Genomic DNA, 23,454 nt, shown 5'->3' with positions numbered 1-23,454 from the left:
CAAACAGCTCTTACTGTCAGGAAGTTCTTCCTACTGTTTAGGTGGAATCTTCTTTCTTGTAGTTTGGATCCATTGCTCCGTGTCCGCTTCTCTGGAGCAGCAGAAAACAATCTTTCTCCCTCCTCTATGTGACATCCTTTTATATACTTTTACTTCACCCCTGGAGGCACACTCCATTGTCTCCCAAGACAGACAGATGCCAACAAGTGGTACACTCTGAGCTTGCATCCCACGCAATCTCTGAAATTTTCCATGTCCATTAGCAGGCTGAAATGTCCTTATCTTAATATATTTCCTTCTCACTTCCAGGCCTTGGCTCCAGGAAATTCAGTGTACCCTGACTACTTCAACCCCAAAACAGCTGATTGGTGGACCCAGATGTGTGTTCAGTTCCACAATGTCCTTCCTTATGATGGTATTTGGCTTGTACGTTTGATAATATTTCCCTTTATATTTTATCTCTCTCTCTTCCCCCACCCAAAGTATACCATAAAACCTAACCTGTTTCTTGTTTTTTATTTGGTTAGGATATGAATGAACCCTCAAATTTTCTCAATGGCCAGATCCCAGGCTGTGCTCACAACAACCTCAACAACCCACCTTACATTCCTAGTAAGCGACTTCTGAAAAACAAATATCCTTTGCCTGATTCCTATAGCCACTTACAGCATCAATGTTTCTAAAAGTTTAGTAGACAATTATTTTAAAAAACCAGAATCAGTCCTTCTAGGACATCCCTGGTATTTCACTATTGATCTTGAGCTATATAGAAGTCAAGGCTTGATAGTCCCTAAGGGAGAAGATAAAAAGGGGCTTGTATAAGTGATACAGTTGTTAATGATTCCGACAGTAAGTTCTATTCCAAGGTAGCTACAGTCTCTATCATGATATTGTTAATCACAATTGTCTCTTGGCATTGTACTACACTGTGGGCAAATCCATGATGCCCTCTGTGGAGAAAATGTGTGGAATTCCCCTTCAAAAATTGAAGGCCTGTACAGGACAGACAGGGAAATGGCTACTTGTGTTGGACAGTGCCCCTGAAAAACACCTAAGCCCAAGGATGGGGATGAGCCCCAGCCAGCATGACCAAAGGCCATGGATGATGAAAGCTGTAGCCCAGTAACATCTGGAGAGCATAAGCTCTCCTCCTTCTCTTCATCACTTTTTCCTCTTCCCCCATCTTTGCGACTACAACTGTTTCAGCAGGATGAAGAGTGTTGGAGGGTGGAGGGGAGTTGCGGGGCGGTAGCAGGATCATAGAGTTCACTTGCATTCTTCATAACTACCTCTCCAATCCAATGGTGTCACGACCCACCAGGGTTAGAAATAGATGTCCATTGGCTCTGATGTGATGAGACACCAGAGCTGCTTTGGGAGCAGTTTCCCCAGGCTCTGAATTGGCTTTGTCCACTCAGGCTGACCATTGAATCAGGCTCTGAATTGGTTTGTCCACTCAGGCTGACCATTGAATCCTCATACCCAGGTTAGTCTATAAAGGGCCTCCTGTCTGGAGATCAGGAAGTGTTTCCAGAGGTATTTTAAACAACTTTATACACAGGAGAAGCAGAAAGAAATGGACATTGATCGATTTTTGAAAATAAATGGACTACACAAAATCTCTCAGGAAAAACAACTAATGTTGAATTACAAAATAACGGATCAGGAGGTGGAAGGGGCTATCCAGAACATGCAATTAGGTAAATCTCCAGGACCAGATGGTTTGACTTCTAGATATTACAGATCTTTGAAAGAATGGTTAATACAACCATTGAAGGAAGGAATATTGGAAGGGAGAAAGGCACCAGAGTCGTGGAAGGAAGCTTACGTTACACTTATACCGAAAACAGAGACTGAAAAGACACAGCTCAAGGACTACCGCCCAATATCGCTGCTAAATGTGGATTATAAAATTTTTGCAGATATTTTGGCTAAAAGATTAAAAAAGGTGTTAGTAGAAGAAATTCATAAAGATCAAGCGGGCTTTCTCCCGGGCAGACATCTGTCTGACAATATGAGGAATATAATTAATATTCTAGAAAAACTTCAAGTGAATATCAATACTAAGGCTGTCTTGATATTTGTGGACACGGAGAAAGCCTTTGACAACATCTCATGGAGCTTTATGAAGAAGAATCTACAGGGGATGGGGGTAGGTCAAGGTTTTGAAAATGGTATAGGTGCAATTTATTCAGAACAAAAGGTAAAATTAATTGTGAACAATGTAGTGACAGAAGAGTTTAAGATTGAGAAAGGGACACGACAAGGTTGCCCAATTTCTCCACTGCTCTTTATATCGGCCCTTGAGGTTTTGTTAAACATGAAAAGAAAGGACCAAGAGGTCAAAGGTATACAAGTGGGAGCTAAACAGTATAAACTGAAAGCATTTGCTGATGATTTAGTATTGACCTTACAGGAGCCAGAATCCAGTACAAAAAGGGTATTGGAACTGATTCAAGAATTTGGACAAGTAGCAGGTTTTAAGCTGAATAAGACGGAAACTAAGGTCTTAGAGAAAAATTTAACTGTGAATGAGAGAGAGAAGTTCCAGGAAGAGACAGGACTAACACTGGTTAAGAAAGTGAAATATTTAGGGGTTAACATGACTGCTAAAAATGTGAATTTATTTAAGGATAATTATGAAAAATGTTGGATTTAAGTTAAAAAGGATTTAGAAATATGGTCAAACTTGAAGTTATCATTGCTAGGTCGAATTGCTGTGATAAAAATGAATGTGCTGCCAAGGATGTTGTTTTTGTTTCAAACATTACAAATTTTGGATAAGATTGATTGTTTCAAGAAGTGGCAGAAAGATATTTCCAGATTTGTTTGGCAGGGCAAGAAGCCTCGAATAAAATTTAAGATATTAACTGATGCTAAAGAAAGAGGTGGATTTGCCCTGCCAGACTTCAAACTTTATTATGAATCAGCGGCTTTTTGCTGGCTGAGAGAATGGCTGCTTCTTGAAAACACTGACGTGTTGGATTTAGAAGGTTTCAATAATGCATTTGGTTGGCATGCATATTTGTGGTACGATAAGGTAAAAGTACATAAAGCGTTTAAAAATCATATTGTTAGAAAAGCATTGTTTAATGTTTGGATAAGATATAAAGATTTGTTAGAAAAGAAAACCCCAAGATGGTTGTCACCAATGGAAGCGAAGACACAGAAAAAACTCAATATGGAGGCCAAATGGCCGAAATATTGGGAAATTCTGGATCAAGATGGAGACAGAATAAAATTGCAGAGCTTTGAAAAATTGAAAAATAAAGTGCGAGATTGGCTCCATTATTATCAAATAATGGAGGCATACAATTTGGACAAAAAAGTTGGTTTCCAGGTGGAAAAATCAAAATTGGAAACAGAATTGTTAGATTAAAAAATTAAGAATTTGTCAAAAATGTATAACTTGCTGTTGAAATGGAATACTCAGGATGAAATGGTGAAATCAGCTATGATTAAATGGGCACAAGATGTTGGACATAACATAATGATGGCTGACTGGGAACAGTTATGGACCACAGGTATGAAATTTACGGCATGTAATGCCCTAAGAGAAAACTTAATGAAAATGATTTATAGGTGGTACATGACACCAGTCAAGCTTGCAAAAATTTACCATTTGCCCGACAATAAATGTTGGAAATGTAACGAGACTGAAGGCACATTCTTTCACCTTTGGTGGACATGCCCAAGGATTAAGACATTCTGGGAGATGATTTATAACGAAATGAAAAAGGTGTATAAATATACCTTTCTGAAGAAACCAGAGGCTTTTCTCCTGGGCATGGTGGGCCAATTGGTGTCAAAGAAGGATAGAACTTTTTTTATGTATGCAACAACAGCAGCAAGGATACTCATCGCAAAATATTGGAAGACACAAGATTTACCCACCCGGGAAGAATGGCAGATGAAGTTGATGGACTATATGGAACTGGCGGAAATGACTGGCAGAATCCGAGACCAGGGAGAAGAGTCGGTGGAAGAAGATTGGAAAAAATTTAAAGACTATTTACAGAAATACTGTAAAATTAATGAATGTTAGAAAAATGTTGGAATGAAGTTATATGGCTTTAGTAGAAACGTTATAAGGAATTAAGTATAAATAGATTAATAGAGCATTAAAGGAAAAAATAAGGTTAGAATGAGTTAAGATAATTATAGGATAGAAAACAGAGGAAGATGGAAAGGAATTGCTGAAATAATTAACAGAAGTGGAATACAAAAAGGGAGGTGTGAGGAGGTCGTGGAAATAAGTGAATGAAAGATGGGATAATGAAATTGTTTGATTTTTTATTGTTTTTGTTTTGTTAGTTTAATGTATTGCATTGTATTGTCTTTTTAGTGTTTAAATTTTTGGAAAAGTAATAAATATTTTATATATATATATATATATATATATATATATATATATATATATATATATATATATAGCCTACTGTCTGGGGTGGGATTTGAACAAAAGGTCTTCCTGACGCTTCAAAAAAGTTGCTTGTTCCTTAGCTCTGTCTCCTAGCTTTTTCTGGCCCTCTGCCACACCTGGTTCCAGGTTCCTTGCTCCCCTCTGACAGCTACCTACAGCTGAGCACTGACAGATGGGTGAAACACTGAGAAAGTGAAATGCTTTTTAAGTCTTATTGATTTCACTCACCCTAATTGTGTTTCTAGAAACCACATAAATCACGAAGAGCAAGAATATGAGAACACTAGTATTCAAAATTCCAGGCATGAGCGGATCTGAATATTACAATGCCTTGCTCATTGCAAGGATAGACAACCGGGTGCACTCCAAGTGTTCTTAACTGCAGCATCTATCATCCCTACTGGATGGAGCTGAGGGGAGCTGTGGTCCAGAACACCTTCTTTATTGATTTTGACAGTTGCTCAATATTTTACATTCAGTGTCAGCTGGAAGAGGCAATGGTATAGGTACTTATTTGAGAACAGGAATCATTTCTATCCTAGTAACCTGGGTGCAGAGTTCAGCGTCCCTATGCAGGCTGCAGTATTCTCTCTATATGAAAGAATTTGGAAGGTTAAAACCCTGTTCTGGGAAGCCCAAAGCCCTACAACTCCTGCCAGCCATCCAGCAATTAGTCTGTTCAACATCCTTCTAACAAACCCTGGCTGTTTTCAGGAGCCTAATTGGCAGCAAGCAGTTGATATCTATTATGTGCTGCTGACAATGAAATATCAGGGGGGGAATCCAAAACGGAAAACATCATTATGGAACTGCCTGTCACTGAAGGCTTAGTTGTAGTGAACTGCGAGTGAGGAATCTCTTCCCTTTATTTGAGGAAGGGAGCCAAATTCATGGCTGGGAATTTTATTCTGATAATATTCTCACCCATGAATTTTGCCACAGTGAATAGTATTGAAAAAATTGGACAATTTGTGAAAATAGTGATTTATGTGATTACTGTGGGACAAGTTCGTGTGCAACAAAAAGAACGTTCCTAGTTTATACTCTAGATGCAACTACATCCTGAATGCCTTATTGTTCCACAGCCAGACAGCAGGAATAATCATGGGAATAAATGTAATTATTGGTGGATGTATAAAGCAACCCAACAAAAACTTTCAAGTTTATTTCTTATGAATCAACTTTACTTTTAAAAAATGACTGTGAATGTGAAGGGACTTGTTACTCAACAATAATTCTTAATATTTTGTATTCCACTTTCAGGAATTTCTGATTCTTCTCTGTTTCAAAGCACACTGTGTCCAGATTCTAAAACTTTTCTGGGAGATCTTTATGACACACATTCCCTCTTTGGGTGGTCTGAAGCCCCACCTACGTTCCGGTAAGTTCTCTGAATGTCTTCCAGTAAACGCTCTGAAAATCTTTAAAGATACGTTAACAGTTTTCATTTAAGTTTTTTTGTTCAGGAAGAATTGGTACCACCTGGGAACTTGAGAGCAGGGCAAACCACTCCCAGTCCGTATAAAATGGGCTGCCTGGGTACTTTATGTACTTCAGTATAAAGTAATTTCATATGTTCTTGCAGAAACTATTGCCAAAGTTATTCCAGTAGTGGTCGTTAGGAGGGAATTTATCACAAATTGGCTAGATAAGAGCTGTCAGCACCAAGGATTTCCGGCACATGTTTTCAAGGATGAAAGTAAAAGATGAGAGGGAGAAGCAGCGGTGTGGTGGAAATTAATTCAGAAAATGGCTAGTAAGGAAAGTGTTTTACACCCACACCCACACACACCATACCACTGCTCTAAGCCATACTCTCCATTTTTATAAAATTGCTATCAAGGCTTCCTTCCAGACATTTGCACTTATTGTATTGCCTGCCCTGGTTCATTTGGGAGATTGCAGGGTATAGCTATTGCCTTGCATGAACTGTGGGTACACTCTGGACCCCATACCCAAGGCTACCTGAAGTTGCGAGGAAGATCAGTAGAGAGCCAGTGTAGTATAGTATCAGAGGGGATCCGGGTTAAGTTTCAACAGCTTCCTGGAGGAAAGCCAGGTTGCAAATGTGATAATAAACATAGTGAATAGCAAACTGTTTTTAGGAACTCTTATCTCCAGTTACAGATCTTTTCACTCAGGAACTGCTAACAAGCTTCCACAGAACACGACAGTTCCCTGGAAAATAGTTTGAAAACCTTACAACCTTAAAAAAAGAAAAAGAAACCTCTGTTAAGCAATTGTTTCTCCATGAGTTTCTGCAAAAGTTTTAAAAAAAAAATCATAGGAAGGTTACAAATTTGAGGCTATAAAAAGCTCCAGAGATTGCCTAAATCAGGCTTCTGCAACCGAAGATCCTCCCTGTATTTTGGACTTTTAAGTTTCAGCCATCTTAGGAAAGGCTGGTCCAAATTACCATTTTACACTGGACCGTATGAGGCAGTGGAATGTCTGTTGCTAATATTGCTACTGTAAACCACTTATTAAGGGACGCGGGTGGCGCTGTGTGTTAAACCATAGAGCCTAGGACTTGCCGATCAGGAGGTCGGTGGTTCGAATCCCCACGACGGGGTGAGTTCCCGTTGCTCAGTCCCAACTCCTGCCAACCTAGCAGTTTGAAAGCACATCAAAGTGCAAGTAGATAAATAGGTACCGCTCCGGCGGGAAGGTAACCGGCGTTTCCGTGCGCTGCTCTGGTTCGCCAGAAGCAGCTTAGTCATGCTGGCCACATGACCCAGAAGCTGTACGCTGGCTCCCTCGGCCAATAAAGCAAGATGAGCGCCGCAACCCCAGAGTCAGCCGCGATGGGACCTAATGGTCAGGGGTCCCTTTACCTTTACCTTTACACCACTTATTGCAATCTTTTTTATAAATAGTAAGTAGTCAGAAGTTGACTGAATAAATAAATAAATAAATGTTCTTTGAGCAAAGTGCCATACAAACATTCCCAATTTCATATGATGAGTCCATGACAGAGGTGGGATTGAAAGACAGGTTGCTAGCCAGCCTTAAAGCAAGCAAGCAAGCACATTTTTGCAGAGCAAGGGACGCTCGGTGCTGCTGTAGATTGAAGGCACCTGTTGCTCTGAAACTAGAGTGGTTGAAAAAGGGAAGCTAGACTCTTTTAAGGTCTGGGAAAAAGGAGAAACCGCACAGAAGCATCATGCTGTTTTCAATACAAAATTGAAACTGGATAAAGTAACTTTAAGCTGCATTATGAGAAGAATGAACCCAGAGGGGCTTACGCTATGACTCTTCAGTTCCTATTATTGAACGTCCACCTACCCCAGAGAGATTTAAAAGAGGCTATAGGTGAGCAGTCTCTATAACGAATAGAGTATGAATCAACTGGAGTTCATCTAACAAAGAGCATTCAGAGCCAAATCAGGGCTCTCCCCTCTTTTCATATAATGGCTAACTAAGGGCTTTATTATAGCATCAGAAGATTCCTGGTGATGAGCCCGGCTCCACTTTTGAATTAATCCCCAGGGGTTTGTAACCAACCATTTTACTTCCCAGGAGGAAGTCTGATTTAAACTGCACACCCGCTGTGTCTGTTGTACAGAACTAAGCCAGCAACTAAAGGTCAATTTTGACCTTCTCTCCCGTGTATGTCATTTCAGCTCCACACAAAACATACTATACAAAAGCATCTCTCGGTGATCCTCTTGCCCCTTGGGGCAGAGCAGTTGCACTCATATGCAAATGCTTTATTTGGCTAAACAAATAAAAGGTTGGAAGGGTTGGAAGATAGAAAGGTGTTCAAAAATGAATCTAAAAGTGGAAGCCAATGGTGTGCAGTAATAGAATTTGGCAGCATGTGTTCCGAGTAGGAAGTAAAATTCTTTAAACAAATTTGCCACAAGGATGGGTGTATATATAAACAGTATATATGCATTACATACCGTATTTTCCCGTGTATAAGACCATATTTTTTCCTAAATTTTTGAAGTTTAAAATAAGGGGTCGTCTTATACACGGATAGTGCATAGCGCATTGTCTTAATTTTGGGTTAAAAAAAATAGGGGTCATCTTATACACAGAATATACACATGCAACTGGAATACATATGCAGACACCTTATTCTGTGGCAAGACCTAGTCTAATCATTATTATTCTCCTGTCCCCTTCAGAGTGTCTAAGAATCTAGTTTAAATACAAGATTAATAGGTTATCAGCAATAGTACATGAACCCCCCTTTGCCCCCTCTAGTAGCATTTCAAGGGACTGCATCCAATGGAAAGAGTCAGTGACACATTAACTTCTCATGCCAAGATCCAAGTAACTTGGCAATGCTACTCAGTGCAATGACCTGAAACCTAGATTCCTGGCATTAAGCCTCTACACTTTGTACCACACTCACTCCTTAATGTTGGGACAGTTGTCAAAACGCATGTGCAACATCAGTGTTCCCCAAATTTGTTACAGATAGGTAGCCGTGTTGGTCTGCCATAGTCAAAATAAAAAAATTCCTTCCAGTAGCACCTTAAAGACCAACTAAGTTAGTTCTTGGTATGAGCTTTCGTGTGCATGCACACTTCTTCAGATACACAGATGTAATGATTTTTTTTATTTTTCCCCAAAATTGTGTGCAGAATCCATGCTCTCCAGCTTTCATCCTTTGGATAGGAGGAGGGATTTTGGCAGGCACCACATTTCTCACCTTATGGGGTGACTTGCTGCACGGACCAAAATTCCTTCTTCCATACAAGTATTAAAGGTGAAAGAGTCTTTCTCTCTCTTTCCCCAGCTGCACTGATTTCATGCTCCCAAAAACCACAAAGGATCATTATGGAGTCAACATGACATTAACAACACTGTGCCTTCTTTCCCCTTGGTCCTGTTTAATTATTATTAATTACTGATCAGTACCTGCTTCCAGGCAATAAGGCACTGTTGGGAAGCACAGAGTGTTCACATGTTGTGAATAATGATCAAGATATAACATGTGTAAATCCTTTCCATGTTGCAATTTTGGGAAACGGCAAAAGATGTGGCGATAGCCATTCTCTTAGATGGCTTTTGTTAAGAAGGGACGTGGGTGGCGCTGTGGTCTAAACCACCGAGCCTCTTGGGCTTGGAAGGTCGCCGGTTCAAATCCCTACAATGGAGTGAGTTCCCGTTGCTCTGTCCCAGCTCCTGCCAACCTAGCAGTTCAAAAGCACACCAGTGCAAGTAGATAAATAGGTACTGCTGCGGCGGGAAGGTAAATGGCGTTTCCATGCGCTCTGGCTTCTGTCACGATGTCCCGTTGCACCCGAAGCGGTTTAGTCATGCTGGCCACATGACCCGGAAAGCTGTCTGTGGACAAATGCCGGCTCCCTCAGCCTGAAAGTGAGATGAGTGCCACAACCCCTTAATCACCTTTGACTGGACTTAACCATCTAGAGGTCTTTTACCATTTTTACCTTTTTTGTTAAGACTAAGGCTGTGTAGATACAATATACATTTAAAGCACATTTGAAACACACTGCCAAGAATTCTTTGAGAGCAAGAATGTGCCTAAAATTAAAGTCATAGTGTGTTGCACAGCCATATATACATGGAGGAGAGTTCTATCAATAGCTGCAATAGCTGCTTCAAGCTTTTTAAAACTGCCAACTAGTGAGCATCAGTCATTTATATCCATGATTAGATTCATTCTACTCCAGTGCAGTCTATTCATAAGCTCTTGCATCTACATAACCAAACTGGAACTTGTATAAAATATTGTGGCAGCACAGCTTTCAGGCAGGAGACGACATCCTAACTATATTATACACTTGGACACCTTGTGAATGGATTGAATTTAACCCTGACGTTGTTAGTATTGCCAGAAAGGCTTCCCTCTTCCCATCTCCTGTTGCCCCTCATTCCCAACCATGGAGACTAGCTAGCTCCCAAGTCCTGACATTCACATATGCAGATTCCAAGGTAAGAGGCAGTACAGTGGTACCTCGGGTTAAGAACTTAATTCTTTCCGGAGGTCCATTCTTAACCTGAAACTGTTCTTAACCTGAAGCACCACTTTAGCTAATGGGGCCTCCTGCTGCTGCTGCTGCACCACCGGAGCACGATTTTTGTACTCATCCTGAAGCAAAGTTCTTAACCCGAGGTACTATTTCTGGGTTAGCAGAGTCTGTAACCTGAAGCGTCTGTAACCTGAAGCGTCTGTAACCCAAGGTACCACTGTACATGCACTTACCTTTTTTGTTAAGACTAAGGCTGTGTAGCTACAATATACATTTAAAGCACATTTGAAACACATTGCCAAGAATTCTTTGAGAGCAAGAATGTGCCTAAAATTAAAGTCATAGTGTGTTGCACAGCCATATATACATGGAGGAGAGTTCTATCAATAGCAGCGGTGTAGCGTGAGTTGTCAGCACCCGGGGCAACGCAAGTAATTTGCGCCCCCCCTAACCCCTAACCTGCGAGTTGCCGCTGGTGCTGCCGCCCAAACGACGCCGCTTGCCCGGAGGAGGAGGGGGGGCAGAGAGGCAAGGAAAATGCAACGGCCCAGCAGCTGCAGCAGCACCGGCGGAGGTGGGGCTGTGAGGAGGGGCTGCCTGGCGCGTCCTCCGTGGCGAGCGCTGTGAGCCGCTGCCTGCCGGGCGCCTTCAGCCCGGACGCGCGCACAGCTCGTCGGTTCCGCGAGACATGCGGCTCCGCTACAGCCTGCGCCCGAGGCTCTTCGGCGACTCCGGAGGCAGCGAGCGCGCCCCCCCCAGATGTTGCGCCCGGTGCGGCCGGCACCCCTGGCACCCCCCACGCTACGCCACTGTCAATAGCTATATGGAGATTCCAGGGTAAGAGGCAGTAGTTCCCTGAGAGCCACTTGCTGGGGAGTGATTGCTTGCTGGCATTTGGTTGACCTGTTGCAAGCAGGATGTTGAATTTGAATAGGGATAAGGGAACTACAACTCCCATTTGCCCCAACCAGCATGGCCAACCCAGGGCACTGCAGCTCCAGAACACCTGGAGGACCACAAGTTCCCCATCTTGTTCTTAAGTTCACACAAAATCCTGCTTCCGATATCAGGTAAGCAATACATGTAGATCAGTAGAGAAAAATATGCATCAGTGTTAATCACTGATCCACATCTGTTCACGCAGCTGGTGCAGCTACTTCACAATCTAACCTCCAGCCATGTTTACCGTTAATTAAACCCACCATTGGAAGTTCTTTGCTGGCATGGTAGTGGTAGGCTGAACTGCAGGCAGTGTTTACTGCGGTGATTTCAGAAGGTGCCAACCTCCACATGGATCCATTCAGTAAACACTCGGTTGAACGGCTTGGCTGTAAGCGGGAGCGTGATCCGGTCAGGATTAGAGGCAGTTGGAGTCAGTAAGAATGAAACCTGAATGGAACCTGACATATGTAGCAAGCTGGTTCAATACATTGCTGTGAAGGTCAGGACTTGGGAGATAGCTAGTCTCCATGGTTGGGAATGAGGGGCAACAAGAGATGGGAAGTGGGAAGCCTTCCCAGGGTTAAATTCAATCCATTCACAAGGTGTCCAAGTGTATAATATAGTTAGGATGTCGTCTCCTGCCTGAAAGCTGTGCTGCCACAATATTTTATACAAGTTCCAGTTTGGTTATGTAGATGCAAGCGCTCATGAATAGACTGCACTAGAGTAGAATGAATCTAATCATGGATATAAATGACTGATGCTCACTAGCTGGCAGTTTTAAAAAGCTTGAAGCAACCAGCTGCCCAAATCCTCCTGGAAATTCAATAAAAGTTGGGTTTCTGCAATCTTCTACATTCCGAAAACTCCTTTGTTAGTTATTAATACAGATATTCTGTTAAATAAAATGACATCTAAAAGTGAAAGCACATTTCAATGCATAGAGAGAGAGGGTTGGCCAGTTTGCTTTCTTGTTCAGCAAGCAGTAGCCCCTAAATTACTTGATCTTTTTTTTTTTGCAACTGTGAGATACTATATACTCTTTGAAGTTCAAAAGAGAAGGGAAGCATTCATCTGGGAAAGAAGCCTTTATCGAGAAATTACTATGTCGCGCCAAGATAGGAAATCCAACGTCAAATAAGGATTACATTAGAAATAGCTGCGGACATTTCAAAGTTGCATTTGAAGTTTTGCCTCTGCTCTGGTTTTATTTTTGACTTCCAAGCTAAAGGAAAATGAATTCCCAGGGCTTTGCTGATGTGGGTGCAATTTTTCATTCTCAGGGCCATCAAGGAAGCCACAGGAAAGAGGCCATTTGTGTTGAGTCGCTCTACATTTGTTGGAAACGGGAAATATACAGCCCACTGGCTAGGGGACAACCATGCTCTTTGGGAAGATATGCACACATCGATAATTGGAATTTTGGAGTTTAATCTTTTCGGAATTCCACAAGTAAGTGGTTTTGAAGGCACATTGGGCAACCATTTGCGTACAACGTTGTACCATTTCAAAATGGCCACAGAAGTTGGCAATAACAACAGAAGCAAAGGAATATAACGTGTCACTTCAGGGGGTGGGGGTGATGTTGCGGCATGCATCAAATGCTGCACTTGTAGGCATCAAGGGTTTAAGTCCATAAGGCATATTATACAATGGGATGGATCCACAGAAGCATGACCACAAAGAGGCAATTTTTCCATTCCCTATATCCTATAGCAGTCCTACAGCCCTCCCCGACTTTTCCTGAATGTCCCTCTGGAATGGCTTGGGGCTCAGGAGATTTCATTGGGAAGGTGAATCAGAAACCAAGCAAGATATATACTTACATAGTTTCAAAAAACTATGCAGAATTTTGAAGGCTGGAAGAGAGGCAAGCAACTAGCCTCCATGTTAGTAGACCATACAGGAGTGTCTACACCCATGGTGATTCAATGAATACTTCGCAAAAAGAGCAAAAGGACAGACTTTGTTACCAGTTAGGGTAGCATATGCTAATAAGTTAACATTTCAGTGCTAGATAACTACTTTTCTTGCATGGAAACAAACTTAATTACAAATTTCTGCAGGGTTCTGTTGGCATACCTGAGAATAATTTGGAAGAGGAAGTTTGAGCATTGTGGCCTCAGTGGTTTGCACAAAGAAGTGTCTCTAACAAAACAATTGGCTTCCACAAGCCACAAGCGCTAATTCACCCTACTTAAATTGATATATTATCCAAAGCTCTGGCGTGCTCTGGTCCATGGGGTCACGAAGAGTCAGACACAACTAAACGACTAAACAACATCCAAAGCTCAGCAATCAAACACCATTTAACGTAACAGAGTTCTACGTACACAGAAATATCCATACCTTGATCTATATACAAGATCTTTTGCTGGCCCATTCATTCCAAAAGAGGGAGCCAAGCTGTCCTCATGAAGGGATTTGCATACATATCAGTTGCCTCTGTTGCAATGAATGAATCCAACACCTGTTACAGACATACGGACTTAAGTAGCAAGGCCTTATGAAATCCAGTATAAAGAGCATTGTGGTTTATTTTGTATGTATATTGAAAAGGTCTGATGGGCCGTCGATGGTCTGATGGTCTGTCGAGAAATCTACAGACAATTGCATCACTGCAGCTGCTGCATACAGTTGCTGTCTTTAGAAAACATCTGAAGGCAGCCCTGTTTAGGGAAGCTTTTAATGTTTGATGTATTACAGTATTTTAATATTTTTTGGGAAGCCGCCCAGAGTGGCTAGGGAAGCCCAGCCAGATGGGCGGGGTATAAATAATAATAATAATAATAATAATAATAATAATAATAATAATAATAATAATAATAACCTTTTGCAGTAGGCAACTGGTATCCAAGTGACTTGTGGCCAGTTTACAGCATGAATGGCAAGGAAGCACTGATTTTTGGTCTGTCTTCACAGGTGGGTGCTGATATCTGCGGCTTTTACTATGATACTACTTTTGAACTCTGCCTGCGTTGGACACAGCTTGGTGCATTCTATCCATTGTCCAGAAACCATAATGCATTTGGTCAGAAGGTAAGTAGGTGCCACTTAGAAATATTGCAGTTTGGACATTAAATATATATATATATATGACAAATGCTCACTTTTCTGGTGGAATGTTCTCCTCATTTGTTTTGACATTCAGTATTGTAGGACTGATGCAATTCTGATGGTTGGCCTGGACAGACATTTTTAAATTATGAGCAACTTTGATCATTTGGTTTCTCAGTTTGATTAATCCTCTTAATCTTTTTCCAAAAGTTTTCAAAAGTATCAGCCAAGTCACTAGCCTTGTGGAACAAACACCTTTCCTACTCAAAAGAAATCATTTTGGCTCAGGTTTGTGTAAAAGAAATACAGGGCCAAGGCTGAGGTAATTTGCTATCTGGTCACATCAGGGTCTTATGAAAGCTTGTCAAGCACTGCTGCTGTTGTGAACAAACTAGCGCCCATTGAATGTCTATTGACCCAGCTACTGTAAATAAGCAGTGTTGACAGAAAAGGGGGGGACATTAAAATTATGTCTCTGGAAACCAGCTGATTCAGAGAACAGCATAATGTCGGTCAACTGCCTCAGAGACCACCAGTCTGAAACATAAAATGTAGAGGATCAGAGTTTTGCTTTCTTTGCAAATGTAATTAAAAGGAAGAGGATGCTTTGGTTATACCTGAACAATAAACTTTCAAATAACATTTTTGGGATGCATTTATTTGTAACACTTTAATCCCATTCTACTTTTGAGATGCTCAGGACAATATTGGTTCTCTGCCTTCTTTAATCCTTACGTGTGGGGGGGTTTCCTAATGGGGGGGGGGTATCAGATGACCACAACAGATATTGAAAGTACCTCAGGGGTGAGGAGATGAAAAGAACAGCCATGCTCCCAACAACATATGCAGCAGTCGAATACATAAACATAGTGTACGAAGGGATTCTACATGCATATTATAGCTGGTCAAACTGGGGAGGGGGGAGTCATTAGCAACCTTCATGCATTGTTCCAATGGGGGGGGGGCATCTGAACCCTCCTCTATATCATGAGATGAATTGTGTTGAGATGTTGTGGTTGGCCCAAAGTTACCCAGCAAACTTCCATGTATGAGCAGGAACTTAGATCTCCCTGATCCGTACCACGACATCTCACTGGTTCCTGCTCCCAGGACCTTCACATAAACATCTTTTTAAAAATATATTGTGATTAGATTAGCTCATCCCTGACCACTGATCCTGCTAGCTAGGGATGATGGGAGTTGTAGTCCAAAAAACCCAAGTTTGGGAAACCCTGGCTTAGTTAAAAGCCAAGCAGTTGACGAAAGAAGTCTTTAATAGGTTTACATGCCAAAGCCTGTTGTTCCCTTAGCTTTCAGGATGGGGCAGGGGGTCCAATAAGCTTGAATGCGTAAATATAAATAAATGCAAATCAAACTGAAATCCTGCTTTTTCACAGGAACAAGACCCTGGAGTGTTTGGGCTTGAATTTGCCACAATTGCACGATCAACACTGCAGATTCGATACTCCCTCCTGCCATACTTGTATACCCTATTCTTTGAAGCTCATGCCTTTGGAAATACAGTGGCCCGAGGTTTAATGCACGAGTAAGTTGCCCATTCATTTTCCTCCTTGTCATGGGTTTTTAATCAAAGATGTGTTATTAGGTATATCGGGTCCTCCCTTAAAGAGGGCACGAGTTGCGGCGAGACCTGGCAACCAAACCCTGTGTTGTGGGTGGGTATGATTGGATAGCCACAACACCCAATTGGTAGGTCCCTTGATGCAGGGTTTAATCAGGCCAATGGGACACAGTCCAACAGATCAAGGGATCTATGTATACCTATGCACGTGACCCAGAGCTTCCTCTTTTGGCGCATGCATTCGGAACACCTGCCCACCTCTCCCTATTTTTAGGGCTTGTGTGCTTGACCTTGCTAAGCCGCCGTGTGTTGTCTGTCGTTGGGACAGGGGCACAGCAGGAATTTCCCCCACTTGGCTGATTGGCTGGTGCCATTTGGATTTCGCCTGCCTCATGGCAAATCATCACAACTTGTAAGGTTGTGGATAGGCTCTGGTTCAGGTGATAGGGATGGCGGAACGCTCTCGCCATCCCTATGTGAAGGAATCCAGGGACTCAGTGTTTTGGTCAACCCTGTGAGGGGGTTGTGCCCATGCCAGAGTCCAAGGGGACATCTGGGTGGTGGACATAGCCTGTTCCCGGCTTTCCGTCTATCCAGGTGTTCACCCTAGGCTGACCTATGCTGGTGCCCTGGGTCAGCACTACCTGCAACAGTGCAGAGAGCTTGTTGAACCAGAGCCTATGCAACCACTCACGTGCTGTAATCAATAAAGTTGTGGCCTAAATTCTGCCAAAAACCAAACCAAAATTTGAGTATTGTCTGAATTTATTTAAGGGGGAGGTTTAAAGGTCTGAACACGCCATTATTTTGTTGATCGTAATGATGGTGAAGAAAACAGGGCTAAGTGTTCTCCACAGGCACAGCAACAGCAGGTTACAATGGAAATATAATATTTACAGGCATATTTTAAAAGTCTATTGCTTGCCATTCAGAATTCTTTGGAAGGTTTGTGGCTAAGTCAATGATAAACTGTTTGAAGGTCTCCAAACGAAATTCAGTTACAAAACAAAGACAGCATTGCTCAGTTTCACCCAGGGTGTGATGATGGGAATTAAAAATGTAAAGTGTAAAGGCAAAAATCATGTATAAGCCTGGTCCTGCCATGAGGCAGTGGGATGAAGCTGCCTCAGGTGGCAGATGCTGAAGGGGCAGAAGCAGACAAACCTGTATGTACTACATGATCTGTCCAATGCCCCTTAAGTTGGCCTTCTGTCCTTAGGTGCAGCAGAAGATGCTAGCATCAAAGTAAGATTCAGCTGCCAGTCTGGTTGACTTTTGTATGTGGAATACGCAGAGGCACAATCTTCTCTGCCTCAGGCAGCAAAATGTTTCTAGCTAGTCCTAGTCATTAAATTGATAGGATGTTCTGAATACCTTTTGGTAAGCCCTCCTTCAGTCGAAAGAACTCCTGCAATTATATACCCTGCCCACAGGTTGAGTACACCAAACAGTGAGCCATTCATGCACCGCAGTTTTCATGCAAACCAGTCCCCACCACATACTTTTCTCTTCCGTGCTTCAAGCAGCCAACAAGAAATATTTTGTAGCACATGACAACGGCCAGTCTACACAGAGAGACAAGTTTGCGCCAGGTTTCCGTGCCTGCTTAGTGTCATCGAAGCAGCTGTCTGCTGGAAACCAGAAATAGCTGTATGATGAGGAAAGATGAGATGGCTGCCTCTGGGAGCAGATTTTGGTTACTTTTAAGAGCAGCCCGTTTTGTTGGGAGACAGAGGAAGCTAATGGGGTTAGAAACTTGGATTTTTTTACCTCAGGTAGCAAAAAGGCCTGCTCTTAGTAGTTCTAGGTTTTTAGTGCCACAATTAGGTGTGCCTCTTTTACCTCCTGAAATGGTATATAATACCATGCAGATACCCCATGGAGCCTGCTAATGCTTTGGGGCCAGCACACTATTTGAAAGCATTATTTGGGTTGTGTTTTTAAAGGGACTCATGACATAGACATGCAGGTCTGAGTTTGATCGATTTCCTCTTTATATTGGATGGTTTCCTTTTTATATTGTGACAGCATCGAAATCATGCTCATTGTGCTTGCATTAAGAGCAGTGTTTCTTAGTCACCTTTCCTTTTATCATTTAAATCACATTATGAACGTATGCGTCTTGCCTCACTGAGGAGAAAGGGAGAGCAATAGCCCAGTTTCTTTTCCATCCAAAGAGCAAAACATAAGGTGTCTCTGTGAAGTTTGTTTTGCCACACAGCTAAATAGAGGAGGAAGCCCTGAAGGAAGCCCGGGAGCATATTTACCCTTGCACATTGTGACCTCACAAAGTGTCAGTTGCTTCAGAAAAACGAATAGCTCAGATACCTGTGGGCTCCTTTTTTCTTCAGAACATTAATGGCGCAACCATCCCTTTTCCAAATCCTCTGTGTGCACATATGACAAGCTGGTTTTGGGCTTCCTCACAGTTGCTATAAAGGCCAATGCAGCTCAGATTACTGCCGAGTTTGATTTCATTTATGGGCGAGGGAGAGATTGTGATTCAGAGGCAAACATGCACCCCATGTGTTTGACTCCTGCTAATAAAACATCAGGCAGCCACTGACATGCAGCAAATGCCATGGAATACTAACGAGAACAGCTTTCTAAAGCTCAATATAGAAGCCCCCAAATCTATGTCAGTGATATCAGTTACAGGTAGGTAGCCGTGTTGGTCTGCCGTAGTCGAAACAAAACAAAACAAAATTCCTTCCAGTAGCACCTTAGAGACCAACTAAGTTTGTTATTGGTATGATCTTTTGTGTGCATGCACACAAAAGCTCATACCAATAACAAACTTATTATTATTAACAAACTTATTATTTTGTTTCAATGATATCAGATTGGTATTTTCTTTTTTGGAACATAGGTAGGCTGACTTCAATACACAGTGAAACCATTTAACCACAAATATCTACACAAACTGGCAGTGGCTTTCCATAGACGCTGACAGAAGTATTGCCAAACGTTGCCTGGAGATGCTGGGAATTGAATCATAGAATTGTAGAATTGTTGAGTGGGAGGGGACGCTGAGGGTCATCTAGTCGAACCTCCTGCGATGCAGAAATCCTTCCCACGGCTGTCCCTGGGTGGCCTCGAACCGCCAACCTCCTGGTTAACAGCAGGTACACTGACCCATTGCGCCACCTGACTCTGGAACCTTTCACATGCCAAGCATGGGCTCTGAACTATGGCCCTTCCCCTTTCAGAGAAGGAAGCGTAACATTTCCTATATTGCTGTACCTTTGGCTTCCACGGCACACAAACTGGTAACCAGCAGGGGTGTAGGTGGGGAAAATTAAAACAGAAATGCGGAGCTCTGAAGTGCTGTGGAGCTTCACATAGGCAGGGGCTTCTTAATTTTTCCTCGCGGAGGAATGCTTTGCAGTCATGGGGCATTTCCTGGCATTAAAAAGAATAAAGTATGACATGTTTATACTGTGTTCCATGTTGTATCCCATTGGTATTTTCAATGTGACCCAGAGGTTTATGCCATTCACATTCTACGTACAATAAACTGAATCCTAGTCTATAGAAATAAATACTCATCTTATTGAAATAACTTAAAATAAAGGAATCTGTGGTTTGGCAGCTGCTGAGCTAGAACAACCTGACCATGCCTGAGGTGCCTACAAAAAGGCTGTTGAACATGAACCAAGGCAGTTGCATGGCAAGGCAAGACTTAAATAAATTTGTATTACTGCCAAGTAATCAAAGTACTGAGCCGAATATTATTGGGGAAAGTGGCTTCAAGTATGAAGAACTGTTTCAGCTATCTTTTATTATCTCTGAAGTTTTAATCTCAGAAGGTTGTACTGATTACCGCACGGAATTTTAAGATAATGTTTAAGATAGCACATGGGGAATAATGCAAGTAATTTTATTAATTATAATTGGCACTGCACTTGCCTGCATGCTGAGTGTTTTAGAGCAATTTCATTTATCCTGTCAGCACAATACAATTTACTGAATGTTGGATATGCAAATATCAGTCTGGAAGAAAGTTTTGTTAATATTGAAGGGGAAGCCTAAAAAAGAATGACAAAAACATAGGCTCTGATGCATTTGACAAGGGTTGATATTATTTTGCCATACCACAGACAGAATAACGGCAAAGAAGGGCATAACTGGGTACAAAAGTACCATAATTCCACATCCAGCCAGTCAAACAGGCTAGACTTCTGGGACCTCCATAGGCTTCACTATCAAATACAAACAACAGGAAGGAAAGTGAAACTAAAGTACAGTAACTGCTTTGCCCTGAAGGCGCTGTGTCAAAAAATTAAGTCGTTTTTGATAGGGAACACCCCCAAATTTTCACAAGAAATATATCATAATATAAAATAACATAAGGTTATGTTATGTTTGGGTTCTAATGATTCAGCAAAACTGGTTAGAGTCAGAACATCTCTTTATGTGCGTGTGTGTTTAAGATTAGACTTTATCACAAGGAACACACATATTGGTTAATCATGAGTTATTCTTAAGGTGGGGACGCAGCTGTTGGAGACAGCGAGGATACACAAGCTTTGAAAATACACATTTGACATGTTCTGGAATGTTGGAGGGTATGTACAGTGGTACCTTGGTTTACAACCACAATCCGTTCCGGAGGTCCGTTTGTAAACCAAAACAGGTTGTAACCCAAGGCACGCTTTTGCCAATGGGGCTTTCCTCCACCAAAATTGTTTGTAATCCAAAAAAATGGGTTGTAATCCCCCAAAAATGTTGCAAACCGGGACACGCACTTCCGGGTTTGACATGTTTGTAATCCAAAACGTATGCAAACCAAGGTATAGGGCAGGAGCTCTCTGCCACGGTATAAATTATGGACAATTTGGAACTTTTACATCTGCATTTATTATGAATTATTATTTCTAATACGAATGTTGGTAGCTCCATCCTATTTGGCAAATGCAGACAGGGAGCCTTTGCAAGCCGATAGAAACATTCTGCAGACACAGGGGAACATCCAAACATGTAGAATAATATGAGTTTCCACATATTGAGCAAATTATACAATTCTTTTTCTAGGTTCCCAGCTGACCCTCAGACCCATGAAATAGACACAGCTTTTCTTTGGGGATCTGCGTTTATGATTGCTCCAGTTCTTCAAGAGGCAAGTTCTGGAAACACAATGGTACTGGGAGGAAGTGAAGATGGGCATATCATTCATAGTTTTCAAACAGAAACAGGATGAACTTCTGTTTGCTCATGCCCTTGCTGCTGGTGCATGATCACAGCCAATTATAGAAAATGATTGAATCTCAGAGATAGTCATTATAAATTGATCCTAGTCAATTTTTGGAAGAGATTGGATCCAAGTAAAACTGAAGCAGTGAATACTAGCTCTCACCCAGCTGCTCCCAAATTTTCCTGCATCTCTTGCCTCCCTTCAGAGATGTGTGTTTGCATTCATAGTAAATCAAATTGCTAGAAATTAGCAAAAGGAGGAAAGAGATGGGAAAACAGTTGTGAAGCAGATTGAAATATTTTGATACTATTTTTTTTAATAAATAAATAAATCTGTAACATGCGGCCAGGCACTGAGAAAAGGTTTTAAACCACCACGAATACTGATTCATGCATCAGTTATTCTATGTATATAAATCTATTACCTTAAGAGTGCTGCAGTGTGTACAGAGCACAGTAATGAACTCATTGTACTGGCACAACGAGCCTTTCTACCCTTGTACAGCAGGCCAAAAAAATAGATCATAAATCTGCCTTGCTTAAAATGCAGATGCCTAATTGTCAGGGTTGGCAGCCTGGAGGAAAGCCAAGGAGCGGGAAGGTAGCAACAGGCAGTCTTCTGTGCTCAGTCTGTGCTGAGCAATGAGTTGCTTAGACTGAGGAGCCATGCCTGAATCATTAGCTGCACAAAGCTAGGTGAAACCCTTTTGGTCATTAGTGCCATGTAACTTGGAGACGTGGGTGGCGCTGTGGGTTAAACCACAGAGCCTAGGACTTGCCGATCAGAAGGTCGGTGGTTCGAATCCCCGTGACGGGGTGAGCTCCCGTTGCTCGGTCCCTGCTCCTGCCAACCTAGTAGTTCGAAAGCCCATCAAAGTGCAAGTAGATAAATAGGTACCACTCCAGCGGGAAGGTAAACGGCATTTCCGTGTGCTGCTCTGGTTCGCCAGAGGCGGCTTAGTCGTGCTGGCCACATGACCCGGAAGCTGTACGCTGGCTCCCTCGGCCAATAAAGCGAGATGAGCACCGCAACCCCAGAGTCAGCCACAACTGGACCTAATGGTCAGGGGTCCCTTTACCTTTACCTTTTAAGTTATGGTCACTGCAGTACTGTATCCTAGCTTTGGTGGTGCCTGCAATGGTGGCACTGAAACACAGGCGAGAGCAAGTGAAGCACTTCCTCCTGCAGCTTGTGGCCATCTTACACTAATTAAATCAAGCCACAGTTGTGATCATAGTGAAGCCGAAACGAAAAACCTAAGTTCTGAAGATGGTGGTCATTGCACTTTTGAAATTTGTCTGGATAGCATCACAATTTGTTTACCAGTGGTATAGTTGTATCTGTAGAAATATCAAACCAAAACTGAGGATATCAACATTGATATAGCAGAAATGTATAAAGCTGTTCCAACTCTTTCATGTTGGTTACAGGGAGCAAGATCAGTAGACGTATATTTCCCAGAAGCACCCTGGTTTGATTACTATACGGTATGTATTTGTAAAGATTACATTATGTTATATATCACTGAGTGTCTTGCATAAAATCTCACTGATCTCCAGTCAGCTGGCATTTCCATTGTTTTTCTTCATGTGCCCTTTACTAAACTTCCTAATTTCCATTTTCAAAATCATCATGGAGTCCATCTTTGTTCTGTGCTGAACTAAATCTAAAAATGTTGAAATTTCAAGGAGCCTATGGAATTGCGACTCAGCTGAGCAATGTTTTCTTCCACTTTATGCACTGATTTCCCCATTTTGCATTTTATATATAAAGGTGTGTCTTTCTATACTCTTGTGTGTAATATACCCCACACAGCCTTGGCAATAGGCTCAGGACTGAAAATAGAAAATACTACTTTAGACAAAACAAACACATGCTTAAATTCATCATCACAAGCTAGTTGAGACAAAAGCTATCTAGATGGCTTTAAGAATACATTTAATTTACAGAGGAAAGATCTACCCAAACCTACTAGCTAAATGCATTCTATAAGTGCCTAGGAATGTTTACCAGATGTTGAGGATAAGAAGCAAGAGATGGACATCTCCATCTTGCTTTGTTTATGAGTTCCTCAAGAAAATCTACTTGGCCATTGTTGAAGATACAATCCTGGACCAGGTGAACCATTGATCTGATCAAGGATAAGCAGGATGTGCCTCAGGTTCCTTGGAGGAAAGGAAGGAGATAAATGTAGTAAAACAAAGAAAATAAAATCTTATGTTTCAGACTAGTTACAAATATGTTTATTTGCATATATGAGAAGCTATAGGTCCCAGGAAGTAATTTGCATTTTTGTTTCAGTAAA

General features: G+C 41.8%; 1 protein-coding gene across 1 annotated transcript in view; it reads left to right on the top strand.

Moving 5' to 3' along the window:
• Positions 1–23,454, top strand: part of LOC308596474 (sucrase-isomaltase, intestinal-like) — a 92,614-nt gene that overhangs the window by 55,957 nt on the left and 13,203 nt on the right. Inside the window, exons 11-18 of the mRNA XM_081211545.1 lie at positions 310–426; positions 528–612; positions 5,687–5,804; positions 12,600–12,768; positions 14,239–14,355; positions 15,771–15,919; positions 20,990–21,074; positions 22,580–22,636. Of these exons, the coding sequence (XP_081067671.1) occupies positions 310–426; positions 528–612; positions 5,687–5,804; positions 12,600–12,768; positions 14,239–14,355; positions 15,771–15,919; positions 20,990–21,074; positions 22,580–22,636 (897 nt within the window). The remainder of the gene's footprint in view (positions 1–309; positions 427–527; positions 613–5,686; positions 5,805–12,599; positions 12,769–14,238; positions 14,356–15,770; positions 15,920–20,989; positions 21,075–22,579; positions 22,637–23,454) is intronic.

Source organism: Podarcis bocagei (assembly GCF_964188305.1).
Source record: "Podarcis bocagei genome assembly, chromosome: 10".
In the NCBI taxonomy this organism is placed as follows: Eukaryota; Metazoa; Chordata; class Lepidosauria; order Squamata; family Lacertidae; genus Podarcis; species Podarcis bocagei.
The sequence above is the reverse complement of the archived record's forward strand: the minus strand, read 5'-3'. Positions and strand labels throughout refer to the sequence as shown.